Source organism: Dermacentor variabilis, chromosome 4 (genome assembly GCF_050947875.1).
Source record: "Dermacentor variabilis isolate Ectoservices chromosome 4, ASM5094787v1, whole genome shotgun sequence".
NCBI classification, from domain to species: Eukaryota; Metazoa; Arthropoda; class Arachnida; order Ixodida; family Ixodidae; genus Dermacentor; species Dermacentor variabilis.
In genome coordinates, this window is record NC_134571.1 from 44,717,646 (window position 1) to 44,734,627 (window position 16,982).

At 42.5% G+C, this 16,982-nt stretch overlaps 1 protein-coding gene across 12 annotated transcripts in view; it reads right to left on the reverse strand.

The window, feature by feature from the left end:
* The window catches only part of Stim (stromal interaction molecule), a 53,241-nt gene extending 44,466 nt beyond the window's left edge, over positions 1-8,775 (reverse strand). For all 12 annotated transcript variants that reach the window (XM_075688855.1, XM_075688852.1, XM_075688854.1 and 9 more), the window contains exons 1-3: positions 8,434-8,775; positions 6,144-6,271; positions 3,067-3,181 (exon numbers count right to left, since the gene is read on the reverse strand). In XM_075688855.1, the coding sequence (XP_075544970.1) occupies positions 3,067-3,181; positions 6,144-6,271; positions 8,434-8,596 (406 nt within the window). In that variant the 5' untranslated portion in view covers positions 8,597-8,775. The remainder of the gene's footprint in view (positions 1-3,066; positions 3,182-6,143; positions 6,272-8,433) is intronic.
* Between the last annotated feature and the right edge of the window lie 8,207 nt (positions 8,776-16,982).

Sequence of the window (16,982 nt, forward strand, 5' to 3'; positions counted from 1 at the left end):
AGATTAACTTAGTGCATTAAAGAAAAAGCATCATTCTAGTAATCGATGCTCTCAGAATATTGATTTTATTCTTAGAATCTTTAATATGAACTGATGCAAATCAATTGTCTTATGTGAAACAACAAGTACACATTTCTCTAACTCCACAATGAAAATGTGCACTGTAATTCTGTAAGTTGCGCCTCAAAGTGCATTCAAAGCAGAAGAGAGATTTAGAGCGCCTGGCTTGAAATGGATGCTAAAAAGCAGCACTGAATTAGTTCAGAATGGAACTATATTTTTCAAGAACTATATCTTCATTTGGATGGAAAAGAGTAATTATTACAGGACAAAATTAAAACAAAACTTTCATTTTCTCAACTGCTACAATTTCCTTTTTTTTTTCTTTCTTTTTAGATGCAACAAATTTTACTCAAATTGGTGATCAGTTTTCTAAATTGGACTTAAGCTTAAGTTTTCATTCAGTATACTTGGGTTTACAGGGGTTTAAGAAAAGATGCATTACAAGACCCACAAAATATGCAAGCAGACACCATGTCCTGAAGCATTTACAATGAATAATATATAGACAAAAACGTGGTTACACAAGGCAAGCCTTTTATGCATAGTTAAGTGGTATCATTCCATCGCCATTTCAGCCTGCCTAACTCTACCTCAGCAGGGACGAAGAAACAAGGGCAAGCACAAATTTTAAGAGCACAGAAGGAGACAGGACAAGACAGGACGTACCATTTTTTTTTTGCTCCTACTAGAAGTGTCCAAATATGACCTGCAATATATGCTCAGTGATGCGTGCAGTATTTATGCTGACTATACAGAATTTGTTAACACTAGCTTGTTAGAACTTTAAGTTTGCAAGGAAATGAGATATTGAAACCTTGTATATGCGTAGCTGCTTCTGGCAACAGAAATGTTCTTGGTTTGTCCAAAACAAGAGTTCAGCATCGCCAGTCAGCCTCTAGGGTCTGTGAAGGAGTATGTTTACCTAGGTCAATTACTCACAGAGAACCCTGATCATGAGAAGGAAATTTACAGAAGAACGGCAGACATTGTCAGCTCCTGACTGGAAGCTTACCATTATCATTGAAAAGGAAGGTGTACAGTCAGTGCATTCTACCAGTGCTGACATATGGGGCAGAAATTTGGAGTACGACAAAGAAGCTTGGGAGAACAAGTTAAGGACCACGCAAAGAGTGATGGAACAAAGAATGCTAGGCATAATGTTAGGAGACAAAAAGAGCGGTTTGGATCAGAGAGCGAACGAGTATAGCTGATATTCTAATTGACATTAAGAGAAAAGAATGGAGCTGGGCATGTCATGTAATGCGTAGGTTAGATAACTGGTGGACCATTAGGGTTACAGAATGGGTGCCAAGAGAAGGGAAGTGCAGTCGAGGATGGCAGAAGACTACGTGGGGCGATGAAATTAGGAAATTCGCGGGCACTAGCTAGAATCGGTTGGCACAGGACAGGGGTAATTGGAGATCACTGGGAGAGGCCTTCATCCTGTAGTGGACATAAAATAGGCTGATGATTATGATGACTAGTAATAAGAAACCCAAATCACCTACTGCCTTGGAGCTCATCGTAGCTCATCATACTGAGAAAACTGGTCTCTGCACTTCTCAGTTGAATTCTTTTTGCTGCTGCTTGCACACTGCTGGTTTAGTTTATTCTTTGGGGAATAGAAAGGTGGGGATGAAGGCTGAGATAGAGGCGAAAAATCAAGTAACACAATATCAGTGGCAAGGGGTTTTGGAGGTTCTGAGACCAGCTATCTTGACATGCTGTAACCACTTTATTGAATTCCAGGGCCATTAGTGATGATGGGTTTTCATATCTATTGGATGAATAAGGGAGGCAAATACTGGTGCCAAATGTACAGCTGTGCAATCTAGACCATGAAATATGTTCTCTGTGCAAGATCTGAGTGCCAATGATCCAGGGCTAAACTTGAGAAAGAACTCCTTAAAGTTGTAGAGATAAATGCACTGGCCATTGCTTGTTGTAGGTGCCGCAATTAACTTGCAATATTTCAAGCTCGGACAATTCAAAGTTTTAGTTAATTCAGATCTAAAAATCTTGGCCAGCCAATATCTTCCCAATGCAAACTAAACTGAAACATTATATTCGGCCTTTTTATACTTTTTAGACTTCTTGGCTATGCATACAAAAATTACTGATGCGGGGATGAGTAAGTAGAATGTGCCCATGTTTGGTGATTACGTTACTCTCCGTGTAGACAGGCTACATGAAAGGAACAATTCTCAGCATTTGCAGGCACCAATGTGCCTCACTTCTCGTCTCAGAGGCAAAGCATGAACTTCTTGGTAGTGCTACTAGATGGTGCAGTGTATCCAGAAAGAAGCGCGATAAAAGAGCCCAGTTGCCACATGACATGTTTCTCAGTGCTCGCACACACTGGCATGCCATGCATTTCGGAGGGCATGTGCAGACTTCACGGCAGCGGCGCCGGATGGTGCTGAGTGTTCTCAGAAAAGCGCGAAAGAGGAGTCTCACTGCAGCACACACCTCATACATAACTCGTTTCGATGGTGGCAATACATTGTGTCACTATGTTGATTAAATGCTAATGCATTACCATCGATGGTCATCGTATGACAAGTTCTGCTACTTATTTTTTTTTTTCTGACAGGGAGTCGCGTGAAACAAGAACAGTTCGAATTTGATATAAATGAACATATTTCTCCAGACATCGCCACAAGTACTCCCATACACAGCTCGGGCATGATGTAATGTTACCGGTGGCATTGAGAGCTCTCTAGGCTGCCTGGCTTAGTCTTGGTTACAATGCTCTCTTTGTTTTTTTGTACAAGCTGGACCATGTGATGCAAGAGAGGCGATGCACAGAAATTTAAGCAAGCAATCATGACATTGTAAAAGAAAAATCACAGGATTTGTTTTTTACTGCAAATCGACCATATCTGCATGGCAAAAGAAAAAAAAAAAGAGAATATTGCTGCAGAACTTGCAGAGAGCATAACGATGAATTCATGGCAGGCAAGAACTGGTTTAAGTGCAGGCCAACTCGAGATGGCAACAAACCTTCAGAGACCTGCCAGGATTGCCATAATTCCTCGAGGGAAATGTACTTGTCATTGCCGTGAAATTTCTTCTGCCGCTCATAGCCGTTCTCGTACTGCAGCTCGTCTCTAAGAAACTGGACACAGAAACAGCACAGTCACAACAGAGAGAATGCAAAACAGGACATGCTGCAAGTACACTGCAACAAGACAAGGCTCTTCACGACTTCAACCGCTCATGCTGTGTAACCCCAAAAAGTATTGCACTCATGTTTTCTCTGAATAGACATTCCCCCCCCCCCCCATTTATTATAAAGCTAGCTCTCATGCAGTTCACCGAGTTGATGGCGGGCATTTGACAGTCTTTTTACCATCACATGTGCACAGTTTGTGCATTTCTAAATGACTGGAGATGCAGGTATAGCTCCAGTGATAAAGACATGCAACAGCCATGGGCTAGAGCGCACAGATGAAACATTAGAATGATGACTGGTGCCTCCATTAGTGGGCCAAAGGAGCAATGTGACGAAATGAACTCGAAAGTGAGAGAAACTCTTGTGACTAACATGTATTCTTCAATTAGTAACATATATGTAATTTGGTGGAAACTTTCAAGGCCATTTATGTTATGTCACTTTGTGATATAAATTATAAGACTACACAGGAAATAACAAAAAGCAAGAGCTTACAATCACAGGACTCTCAGACATTTCAACACTACTGCAACCAAGAAGCATGTGGAAGACAGCAATAGTACAGTGTATCCAGTTATATAGACACATATTATATGCAAAGACAAAGGACTTACAAATAGCTTCTTAAATGATAATTGCTCCAATCCATACATAAAAATAAAGCATATCACAATGCCTCCATTATTTATATGCCAGTAAGTACACTGCCTAGTAAAATTTTCCTGCCTATTTTTCTTTTTTCTGGCTTTCTGCGCTGACTTCAGTTACAAACTCATAACTGAAGAACATGATCTGACAAGGATCAATAGAAATATAGGTGTATTGAAAGTTTTCAGGATACGGTATACAAGGTAAACCTTACTGCTAGGCAGCCCCCAGACCTTTATGAATATATTTTGGCAGGCTAGTTGGTTCGAGATTATTATGTAGGTTATACAGTGCGTACGAGCTACAGATGTCTTCTCATCCTGCATTCATAGCTTGTACACACTGAACAACACAGGTAATCATTCTTCCATCTACACATTTCATTTCCGCAGTATCACATGCTGCCGATACCTATTCATTACTGGGCCGAGTAAAGAATGGTGGCTCATGCAGGTTATGTTGAGCAGCAATGAATAATTTAATCCATTGCTGCTCAACATGTCAGACAGCTTCCACGATAACTCACCTAGCCAACTTCCTAGAAATGACCACTGCTCACGGAAAAATGGGTTATGTCACTCACAAGGCAGAATGCTATTAATATTCACGAGAAGCCACAAATTCAGAAAAAAGTACAGATAGGTTTTCAAGTCTCACAAGTAGGAAAACTCTGCAAATGCATTTCCAGGAAAAAGAAAAGAGGGAGGGGGAGTGGCAAATTCTAAAAGTAGAGAAAAACACCTGTTTCAATTTGTTCCAGAAGTAACTAAAGAAAGGTGCCCTGCAGTCCAAATAGCAGCAGAACATGTCAAGCATTTTAACAACAGCCTGGCCAAAAAGGGCTCACAACAAGGAATTGTTTTTTTCCTGACCTCCCCCCACCCCCTACCATATGCACTCTGATTGCAAATCACTTCTAATACTAGATCTCACTGTTCTTTTTATGCCAAAGAACTTTAACCTTGGTAATAAGTGTAAACTCATGTTTCACTCTTTGTGGCGACATGCGCAGCAGATAAGTTGCAGTGAGACCTTGTATTCTTTATTTTCTCTTCACATGCTTTGACAATGGCTAAAACAGCAGTGATAGGATCAGAATCAAGCACAAAAAGTCATCTTGAAATACTGACCCTGCATTCTGCATCAATGGCCTTCTAACTAAACCCAACAGTCCGTCCTTCTTAAGTATACTTTCACAACATCCTTCATAATGGTCATTCATTGGCAGCTCTTAGCCATGTTACTCAGCTCATTTCAATCCTCACTAAAGCTGACGTGCAGAGTATTTATTTTTTAGTGCAATTAATTCATAAAGCTCCAAGCATATTATAGAAGGACTGAAACCATGTCCAGTTGAAAATGACATTAGGCAGTGCATTGATTCAGGCATGCCTGAAGGCACCTGTGTGACACAGATGCTTGCCAGAAGCTGACAGTTATGTACACCCGTGAGGAAAAGTATATGGATTAGGGATCACAAGGTAAAGCTGGTTTTCTCCTCTGCCAGTACATTCAAGTTGAAATTAAGGACTGCAATCCAAACTTGTCATTGAAATCATTTTACTGCATTCGCCAATTTCAGGTTTTGCCTCGACCCTGGGGTCCATATATTTTTGCTCACTCATGTACCTTCAGCTCTAGCTTTCTATTAAAGCCAGTTTAAATGCAGTTAGAACTGGTTGCAAGAATAGCAAAAGGTACACCCTCCCGAAGTGAATTAAAAAAACACTTGTTCAGCATGTTGAAGGCTTTACCCAGAAAGAATTAGCATGTTAAAAAGAATGTCTATTTGTTTTTCATGTGACAGTTCTTAAAACTTAAACTTAAAGCTTTACGCAGAATGGGCGCATTGTTGAGACATATGGAACATGTCAGTGCACATCTGGTTTTTCTGACAAAAGACTGAAGACAGAAAGGGGAAATCTTCTGTGCTGGCTTTCTGATGAGCTGTGTAAAGATTTTATAAAGGGGGCGATGATGTGGGATTTGGCAGGATTTAATCCCTTCTTGCTGCAGCCAATGTCATGTTTACCTTTACTGTAGTGATCGAGCTTTGTCTCAAAAAGAAAACATACCAAGCATAAATGCAAAGCAAAACAAACTCTTTACAATTTTTATAATGCCATCTTTCGAACATGAATACTACATCTGAATTCAAGTATTGTACTACTTGACCTTCCATGCACCAACTGCCACATCTTAATGCTACAAGTTCAGAATGATGCCCAGCTGTGAGAAAGTTATACAAAAGGCAAACCTCATCTGTCTCTGCAATGTCAACGCTTCCATTGTCATCATCATCCAGCTGTTGATGCAGGGCTCGAATTGCTTCATAGCCCAGCAGGTCGTCGCATGCCTTCACTTTCTCACACGTTGCTGTGCTCCCTGAAAGTGTGAGGCTTGGTATTTAAACACATGGCAACCAAACTCAGTTCTGAATAATTCATAAGCATGAGTGAAGAAATCTATACAGAGTGACAGCACTGAGGCACAATGGATATGGAAAGCGACAGTTTGTTTGCGACATAACATAAACAAGCAAGATACGTGTACTGAGGATGCACAGATTAATAAATAAGTGTGCTGATTAAATTATGTACCTCGTTGAATCCTGATACTTGAAGATTAATCGCACTCTGTGCAATCATTTTGAACAATCTTTCATGTTGCAATGTAAAATATAAAGTGCCATCCTGGAAAATTATTAAGTAGGTACAAGATCTCCATTACAAAGGAGATCTGTTTATTTATGACTGGGTTCAAATGCACTTAGAGAACTCAAACATCACTCACGTAGCCAAAGATGAGGCTAGATAAGACAGAATTTTTAAAACTTTACTTGCACTGCTCACACAATTGTTTCACAAAATTGTTTTGCAACTGTGAAAGCGAGCTTTCAGATAATACTCAATAATGCTGCTTGCACTATCACTGCTACTATGAATAAATATGACTAACAACTTTTGTAACTCCAAATGCTTATTTCAGCAATTCATCTCTCCATACGCTGAGCCACGTCCAAGGTGCAGACTTTAATTCACGACCACAAACATCATGCATGGAAGTTCAATGCCGCAAGACTAATTAAAGCTAGCCCCTATAGAGCTATGCGAAACCCACTCCAAATCAAACTCATTCAGGCGATTCCCTGGCGACTGCCAGTCAAAGTAAAACTGAAACCCTACAGAAGCGCGGCAACTCGGCTGGCCTTCACAACGCATAAACGCGGCCTAAAGTGCGCGTGACACGCAGCCAGCCGCTGCGGATCTGGGCCTTGACAGACGGTCGCGTTTCTGAGGCTTCGCATTTTTTAAAAATTGCTGTTGTTGCTTCAACAATTTGGTGACGTCACACGCCAATGGACTGGTGGCCTAAGCGGAATGTGTCACCGCGTCGCACCAGACGGAGCGCTCACTCTTCCCAAACGACGACCAAGGCGTCACGACAAAAAAACGCTGGGGTCCGGCAGCGATTCACGAAAACGCCACGATATATTTTCAAGGCCACGCGTGAAACGGCGCCTATAGTCTGACACTGTTAGGGCCGATGCCGGAAACAACAAGGAGACAATCCTGTGTTTCCTTCTTTTTCGCTATCAGCCGTGACATTTTACTTGCACCTATACGTCGCGTCAAACGCCCCGCGAGCAGCCTTTCAACCAAAGCTTCACAACTTGGGGCGAGTGCCGGAATCACGCTTTCGTTCACACGTGTTGCCTTCGCTTTGTTGGTGTGTATTTGTTGACAGAGCAGCAGTCAAAACGAAGCCTCGAAAGAAGGCAGCGAGGTTGTCGCGATCGCTTATTTGCGCGCCGTCGTGCAAGTTTCGCAAAATGACCACATGCATCCGAACGCGAACCACTTGCTGAGCTAAAGGGGGGCGTGATGAACCTCTCACACGGTAGAAAGCAATTCTTCAAGATGTTACACAAAACAACCAGCGCGCTGGTCAAAAGCAACTGAATGAACATTGTGAACGGCGTTTCAACGAAATGAGCTCCGTAGCAATATTTATTATGCGAAAACAGACAAATAAAATAAGAAAAGCTGATGCTTAAAAAGCGGCTGCAACCTGCTTCGCTTCGTGGAGAAGCATACATGTCGGCGTGATTAGCTCACAAGCGTATGTCGCGATGCTGCTCAAAACACTTCTGTAGGTGATTTGATCGGAGTTTTAAATCTGCTTATTAGGCCAGCAGGAGCAAAGGCGTCGCGCGGAGCTGTGTCGTTTGTCAGACACTGTGACGCTACGCCGCAGACACTTGCTATTCAACAGTGGCTTGACTTGTGCGCCCCACACGGAACAATGCGGTGCGATGTATCAATATTTATAGAGACTTTTAAGTGCTGCAATTTCGCGCGCCGGCCGGTGGGGCAACGTAGCAACGGGTGAAACGCTCGGCTGACTTCGCGAGTACGCCGAGAAAGGTGCAGTGGGTCGTCCTTGCTCGGGCCTCGGACCCGTAGCCTCGACGTTTCCGAATGTCGCAGAACGGGCTCTCGCTAACGAGCGCACGGAAAACGGTAGAGGTGAACTCTTCCGTTTACCTTTGTCGTCGGCCGTAGGCGCACTGCCTTGCGCGGGATCCGATGCATCCTTGTCGCCTGTGAGTGCATTAGTCCAGCGGTCCTGAACGAGTACGCCGCTGCCGAGAACCACCTCTGAGAATAGGAACACGGCTATGATGTAGCGCGGGCGCAGCCAGTTCATGTTTTTATCGACGTGGACGTCCGGCGACCGTGACGCGCGCCTACATAAGCTCGCGTTAACTTTGAATCCGTGCGGCACCGACACATGAGTTATTTTGATGACTAAATTCACGGAGAGCCAACAAATACGAGTACATTCCAGCTAACACAGTGAAACTTCGTGTCAGCCGTATACGGCCCCCAGCGTCAGCTCCGCAGAATGTGCAGCAGTTTTCTAACAATATATAAATATATTTAGAAACATTTAAGTTTGCACATATTTTAATGTACTCCAATACATTTAAAAAATTTTAATTTATTTAAAAGCAGTATATATTTAGTGCAGGATTTCAATTCATTAATCAGTTGGTAGAATGGCGGTAAGTTCAAAATAGTACGGCTGCTCTGAAGCCGCTTTGGTTCTATGTGTACCGTGACTACCGTGACTCGCTGAATCCAAGCAATACTTAACACAATTGCTGCAATACACTGTGCGACCTCCGAAGTTCTTAAGACTGCAAAAACTGGTTTAACCGCTCCTAGTACGCAAAAGTACGCGCGGAAGACACTTCGGGGTAACGATTGAAATGTGGCCACTTGGTGCACCCTTTTAGGCGTATGATTCAATACCAACTGCACCAGCTCGGGCTGTTATCAACCTACAAATTCGCGTCGCGCAATGTACCCTCGTGTGCTTTATGCTAGAACACGACCGTTAATTTATTCGTCTTGTATGAATGAGTAACCGCGAGTGTTGCCTCTTCTCGAAACCTTGGCACCGAGTTGAGCTTTCCTCTTCGCTCGTAAATATTGACATGTAGAAACCATTAAGCTTTGGAAAAGAAACGTGAAATGTTGACAGGCCCGAAAAGCCGTCATCAGCTCCGCAAATCGGTAACTGCTATTCTAGCTATTCTACAGCGGTACAGATTCATGGAAATGCGGCCCATTGTATGCTGCTCTTCAACCGTGAGAAAGGGACACTAGAGAGAAAATGTAAGTTGATATATTTTAGTAAGTTACCCCTCAGCAATATACACACACAAAAAAAGAAAACACTCTCACCGCATTAGGAAGCTTAGTAACCTAGAAAAAATGCGCAGATAACGAAATAGGGGTGGGGACGCCATCTTGAAGTTCCCACGCCAGTTCGCCGTGACTATACCAGAACACGATACCGTGACATCATGCATTTTGACGCCCTCTGCTCGGGTCTAGGTAAACTTTTTACCAGTAAAGAAATGGACTGCATTGTACTTTAAAATAACTGACACGTGAGGTTAGGAAGTTTCAAGGAAGCTTCAAGAACTATTACTGAACCACAACGAGCCCAAATGCGAAAAACATTGAAATCCATGACGTCACACTTATAAACCTTCTCTAGGGGTCTGCTGCGAAATTCAAATAATCGAAATTTGATCTCCATTTTGTCATATGATAATCAAGCTGTTCCCATGAAATCAACAAAGTAGAGTTATTCAAAAAACTTTATCAATATAAACCGGGTGTCCATTAAGAAGCTACTATTGAAAGATTTCAACCAGAGCGATATCCAGCTGCCACAACAAAATTTAAAAAAAGAGCTCTTCATATGGGTGGACTAATTTTGAGCGAAAACATCACGTGCTCATGAAACTAAGAATAATATTGTCGCAGTCACAGATAGCATAATAGCTGAGGAGTTTCTAACTTATTTAATTAGCTCACGGAATATTGGACCGAAAGACCACAAGCAGAAGGTACTTTGCGCCGTCAGTATTCGGTGGCCCCTCGTAGTTTATCATCTGCGATATGAATATGCCCTATTCGCAATATGGGAAGTGTTGAACCAAATTCACTTTAATTTTTCAAGGACGCAGCATGCAAAGGTTGTACAGCTTCAAAAAAAAAATACTGATTATACGGATGATGATCACGATGACGTCAATAAAGCCTCTTGTAGTACACTGGTCCTATGTTTGTGGAAAGCTTGATTAAGTTAAATATAACATAAATATTCTCAGGAGACGTTCATAAAGTCAAGTGCAGCCTTTGATTTTTCAGAATAATATTCCGTTATTTCACCTAACCCGGTCATCATGAATAAAATTAATCCGGATTGCGGGGTTTCAGTCTATTGTAGTCAGTGTGGGGGTTTGCTCGATTTACAACACATGCTGTGGCGCTGCTTGGCGTTGGCCGGTGATGGTTCTCGAGGTGAACAGTGGTGGCAGCGAATGCTGCACAGTGAAGTGCTGGCGGACCAACTCAGGGCTGTCCAGAGGGCCCGTGTGCTGGCAGAGGGGCTCGGCCTCTCTGTACCGACGTGGGAGCGGCCCGCATCAGTCCCAGACTGATCCCTCAGGCCTAAATAAAGTTCTTCATACCATACCATACCTCCAAGTAAGTGAAGGTAGGATTTTGCAGTAATACATTATCAGCATAAAACTGAATTATCGTTGCTCTTCAGTGTCCGTAACTGCAACAACATTTCGCTTTGGATAAATTGGTTAAAATTAGCGCATACCCATGCCATCGAATCGACATCGGCAAAGCTGCAGGAGTGGTAATCGTTTAATTTTCTTATTAAGGGCTTTTCAACAGCGTCGTAGCAGACGACGCGTGCGCTTAATGGTTCCCGGATGTGACGCAAGTCCCAGCGCACCGTCTCCGAGACTTTCAGCCCATCTCGGGCGCCACCGATTCCCGGAGGAGCCGCTCGCCGCGCTGGTTCACAAGGTGCAGATATATGGGAGCATATACAGGGCATATATCCCCGCTTCGCATATACAGGAAATACAATCCCTTCGCACATATACAGGGACACTAGGCCCTGCATAATTAGCGGCAAGCAGAAATGGCGGCGTTATTATTTTTTTTCCCCTCAATATCTTTGTACCGAAAGGGACTACTTTTGCGAGTTTTTTGTGAAGCATCCACTCATATATCAAACGAAAAATTTGCACGGCGCATGCTGTATATCTACAGTATATGAAACTGGACTTTTTACGTGCTCCACATTATTACTTTTTTTTCTTTCTTTTTTTGCAGTTGGCCTTTAAGCTGCAACTGACCTTCATCCCTCTCCGCAAGCGGGCAAGCGCGTCTGTATGGGTTGAAGTCTGCGTTATTTTTCCTTGTCATTCCCGGCCTGTTCGAAGAAGAGCGCTCGGGTTTGTTTGCAAGGCTATGTTTATGCTGTGTCCAGCAAGGCACACGAGTCTAAACACGGAATGGCGGAAAGGGTAAAACACGAAGCGTCCGCGTGCGTAGTGAGTTTCTCCGCCGACTTTAGCGGCCGACTGCGGGTGTGGGGAGGATCTCCCGAGCAAAGTGAACCGTCACACTGTGGATTTAGAAACGGCACGCTCTCGTAACGGCGACGTCTCACGCGTCGGGAAGGCGTATAGCCTTGAACTGCGTCAGTGTGCCGAGGGGCGTACTGCAGATAGAAGTCGCCGTTGTGTACTTTTTGCTTTTGAAGCGACTATAATGTATTCGAAGGTTCGTCGGGGCTCGACCGCAGGCATCTTATGCATCGAGAATTCCCTCCATCAGTTTCTCTCAGCAAATGAAATACGATTGATTTCTTTTCATTTGGCTGACTGATTAACTATAGTTAGCCGCACGGGTGAACAGTTATCTAGCTATAGCTTGTTAGTTAGTTACGATATTGTTAAAGTAAATTGGTACATATATAGGAAATCGGCGAGCAGCGAAAATGCAAGAACTGAATCGATGACGCAGTTCAAGACTGTAAACACACTGCTGTATACGTGCGTGTGTGTGTGTTTGCGTATATCGGTGCGCTTGTGGGTGCGTGTGTATCTGTTTGCGTTGTAGAGCGTGTTAACTAAAAAATTCTCTTAGATGTTCTCTTTTACTTGCTCCTAATTTTTCCTCTCTTTAGTCAGGCTCTGAATTAATTGCAATGTAAACAAAACAAAACAATTGAAAAAATAAATAGCGATGACGTTACCACCCGCTATAGCGTGTCTGGATGTTTGTGTTCTCAGGCGATATCAAATTGCTCACAATTTTCTTTTTACTTAGTTTCCTCTTCTTGCTGATAGTGCTGAACTTTCCGGCCAGTACAGAACAGAACATAGCGAACTAAACGTTGATCGCTTTCGCGTACTTATTTTATTTATTTATTTATTTATTTATTTATTATACATACTTTCAAGGCCCTAAGGCACTACAGAAAGGAGTGGTACATACAAAGCAATGTAATATGCAGACAGTGGTATGTAGGCAACGTTAAGCGATAGCGTGGTAGACTGCTGTTTTGAATGAAGTTACATCTGTGATCTGAATGATGGAAGCAGGAAGGTGGTTCCAGTCGACACTTGTGCGGGGTAAAAAAGAATCATGATACTTGTTCGTTCGGGAGGATGGGACGGCAACTTTATATCTGTGGTCTGAACGGGATGAAGTGTAGGAAGGTGGGTTGATGAGTTGATTCTTGAGCACCTGGTTTGAGTGATAAACCTTGTGAAATAGGCAAAGACGAGCACATTTGCGGCGTAAAGAAAGATCTGGCAGATTCAGGGTTATTTTCATACATGTAACACTGGAATGGCGGGAATAGTTAGATAAAATAAAGCGAGCTGCTCGATTTTGAATTGCTTCAAGCGTTACGGTTAGTGATGCTTGATTGTTATCCCAAATGGCAGATGCGTATTCAAGTTTTGAGCGAACTAGGGTTTTGTAGAGCGTTAGTTTTACCGAAGTAGGAACGGTAGAAAAGTTACGACGAAGATATCCTAACATACGATTAGCATTTGCAGTAATATAATTAGTATGCAAATTCCATGAAAGATCATTAGTTATGTGAAGGCCAAGATATTTGTGAGCGTTAACGGATGCTAATGAAGTGTCATTCAGTACATATCGACACTGATTGCTATTGCTGGTTTTACGTGATATGCGCATTGATTTACACTTGTTAGCGTTAAGTTTCATGAGCCATTTTTTAGACCAGAGTGATATATTGTGAAGATCTCCTTGCAGTTTATCTGAATCATCAGGGTTAGTAATCTTTCGGTATATTACGCAATCGTCTGCGAACAAATTAATTGATGATGACTTTACACAGTTAAGGAGATCATTAATATAAATCAAGAAGAGTAGAGGCCCCAAGAAGGAGCCTTGTGGCACTCCGGGTGTAACTGTTAACAATGCAGATGAAGAGTTATTGGTTGTGACATACTGAGTTCGATTAGAAAGAAACTGTTTAATCCAAGACAACACATTTGGGTCAATATTAAGCTGATTAACTTTATGGATAAGTAGGTTATGACATACGGTATCGAAAGCTTTGGCAAAATCTAAAAAAATACAGTCAATATTGAATCCTTGATCTAAGGTGGCAAACAAATCGTTAGTGAAGCAAAGAAGTTGAGTATCGCATGAAAAAGTTTTTCTAAAACCGTGTTGAGATGGATGGAAGAACGAGTTGCTTTCCAGGAAATCGATGAGGTGAGAATAGATTACGTGTTCTAAGAGTTTGCATGGAATGCTGGTTAATGAGATGGGTCGGTAGTTCTCAGGACATAATGCGTTACCTGATTTATGGATTGGAACCACCCTCGCTGTTTTCCAGTCTGAAGGAAGCGATGAGCACTGTACTGACTGAGTATACAGTTTAGATAGAATAATAGATGAAAATAATGCAGTACATTTTAACATTTCTGAATTAATAAGATCAGGACCTGCAGAAGCTGAGATCTTTTGATTATCAATCAAACGGTTAATACCAACCCAATCAAATAACATGGGATCCATAGCACAGAACAAGGAATCAGGAATATTTGGTAAATCGGCAAAGTTATCATCACAAAAGAATGAGGCAAACACTTCATTTAACACAGTGCAACACTCGTTTTCGTCAACATCACTGCCATCTACATGAACTAAATGAATGGAGTCAGCTTTCTTGTCGCCAACAATACTCCAGAATTTACGTGGGTTAGTAAGAGGGATGGCAATGTGACATTAAAATAGGTTTTTTTTTGGCATTGCTAGCCGCATAAACGTACTCGGCTTCTGCACGATGGTAAGCATCCCAGCGATCGGCAAAATTGGTTTCTCTGGCACGACGGAAGATACGTTTCTTTCTGTTGCGAAGTCGCTTAAGGTAATTATTGAACCAAGGTGAGCATGAGTCATAAGGAATCTGCCTTCGAGGTACATATCGGTTAATTAAATGGAGCAATTTATTTTTGTAGAGCTGCCAGTTTTCTTCGACAGATCGTTCATCGAATTTGATAAGGTAGTTGCTGGTAAACGTTTCCAGTTCACTGGTCATTGAGGGTATGTCAGCGCGGTTATAGTCAACAATAATTTTAGATCGTCTCTTGGTAGATACATGCATTTTCAACGTGAAGTTAATAATGGAGTGATCACTTACACCTTGGAGGTAAGTTAGTTTACAAACAAGGTCAGGCACAGTGGTGAAAATAAGGTCCAGGAGGTTAGATGACGTAGAAGTTTTACGGGTGTGTTCATGTACTAACTGTGACAAGTTAAAGTCTGAACAGATATTCAGAAATTGTGCGTCCTCGGATGAGCTTTTTGCCAGGGTATGGAACCTGAAATCACTTCTCCACAAAATATTAGGAAAATTGAAGCCCCAGAATAAACAAAGGTGACGTAGTGTACCGAACAGTTAGATTGTTGAGAACATCATGTAAATCATCGCAGAAAGATTTAGGTGCTGTTGGGGGTCTATAGCAAGCGCAAAAAATGCAGTCACGATTATCAATAACAACACGTACGCACACAAGTTCTAAAGCAGACGCTACTGGAACATTAGATGAAGAAAGTTGATCATTCACAGCAATTAAAACACCCCCGCCAGCACGAACATCACGGTCGTAGCGGTAGATCTTGTAGCTTTTTTCACATTCGAAAATCTCAGCGTTTCTTATTTTTGCCGAAAGCCAGGTTTCTGAAAGTACAACTATGTCAGCTGAGCATGCGTCAATGCGAGATGATAAAGTTGTTCGTTTATTGAGAATACTGCGTGCATTGGTGAAAAAGATTGAAGCACCATTTGGAGATAGGGGAGATAGCTACGCCGATCTGTCATGCGCTGGGTTAGCAGGTGCTTTGCGAGTGGAAGCTGCACGCGCCTCTCCAGGGGATACCAGTTCACAAACAGTGTCAGTGACTGCGCTGTATATTTTCCTAACTACTATATTTTCCTAACTGCTATTGTTATCATAGGAGGAGATCCAGACGCTGACCAAAATGGTTTAAAAATATATTTATGATTCCGATCTCTTCTTTTAAGTATGCATCATCCCGATCAGACGGGCTTCCTTCATACTCTCGACTTCATTTATTGTTACCATCACACTAAACGTGATCGTTTGTTACTTCTTCATTTGACTATTAGTTTACTTGTTTAAAAAGCTACACACTATCATAGACAGAACTTTCATCTGCACATGCCATTACAGCTCCTTTAGAACAAAAAACTAGAGAGAGAAAAAGAGAGATCTTTACTCTATTTTCTACTGGATGCATTTTTCCCTCGAATATTTGAATTCCGTTCGAATAAAAAAAATCTCACTATTTGAACACGGCTGAAGAACGCAAAGTTTCCTGCAACGCCTAGTCAACCACATTGGCAAAGCGACAGCATATACGAGGGGAAAAAAGAAAAGAAGAATGGAGAACTGTAATTGATGGGGCATTCCCCAGTCCCATACTGCATGATGTGTTTCAAACATTTTGTTAAGGCACCGAAGCCGAACCGGACGGCCCGCAGCAGCTGCATTGAGTGTTGCACTGCCACCTCCAAAAGCCTTTGCAGCTGTGTGTCCAGCAGCGGAAACGCGGTTTCGCGAATGCAGTGCCTGCTTCTTTCCGTTTTTTTTTCTTTCTTTCTTTTTTTTGCTTTGCTCTTACCGAAACGTGTATTAGTCATGTACGGGGAGGCTCGCAAAATTAATCGTGACATTCACTTACCGTGAACAACACAATGCGAAGAAGAGGCACTGACCGAGCACCATCTGTGCATATAAGGCGGCCAGCTTAGGATTTTTAATGATAATTAAAAAACATAATTAAGTAGTTTAAATGTTGTGGAAGCTGCACAGCGGTATAAACGAGGCACCGGAGTAATTTTGACCACCTGGGGTTCTTATATCGTGCATATAAAAGCATCGAACTCGTGGCTCAGTGGTAACGTCTCCGTGTCACACTCCGGACACCCTGGTTCGATTCCCATCTTGGAAGTTGCTTTTTATTTATGAAGTGCCTGCCGTGATTTATCGCTAACGGCCAACGCCGCGGACGCCGACACCAGCTTTTCTGCGACACGAGCTCCTTAACGCTATCGCGTTAAAACCGAAGTACACCAGCGTCTTGGCAAGTTCGCGGGTTTCGAACCCGCGGCCTTCCTGGTCAGCAGCGCAACG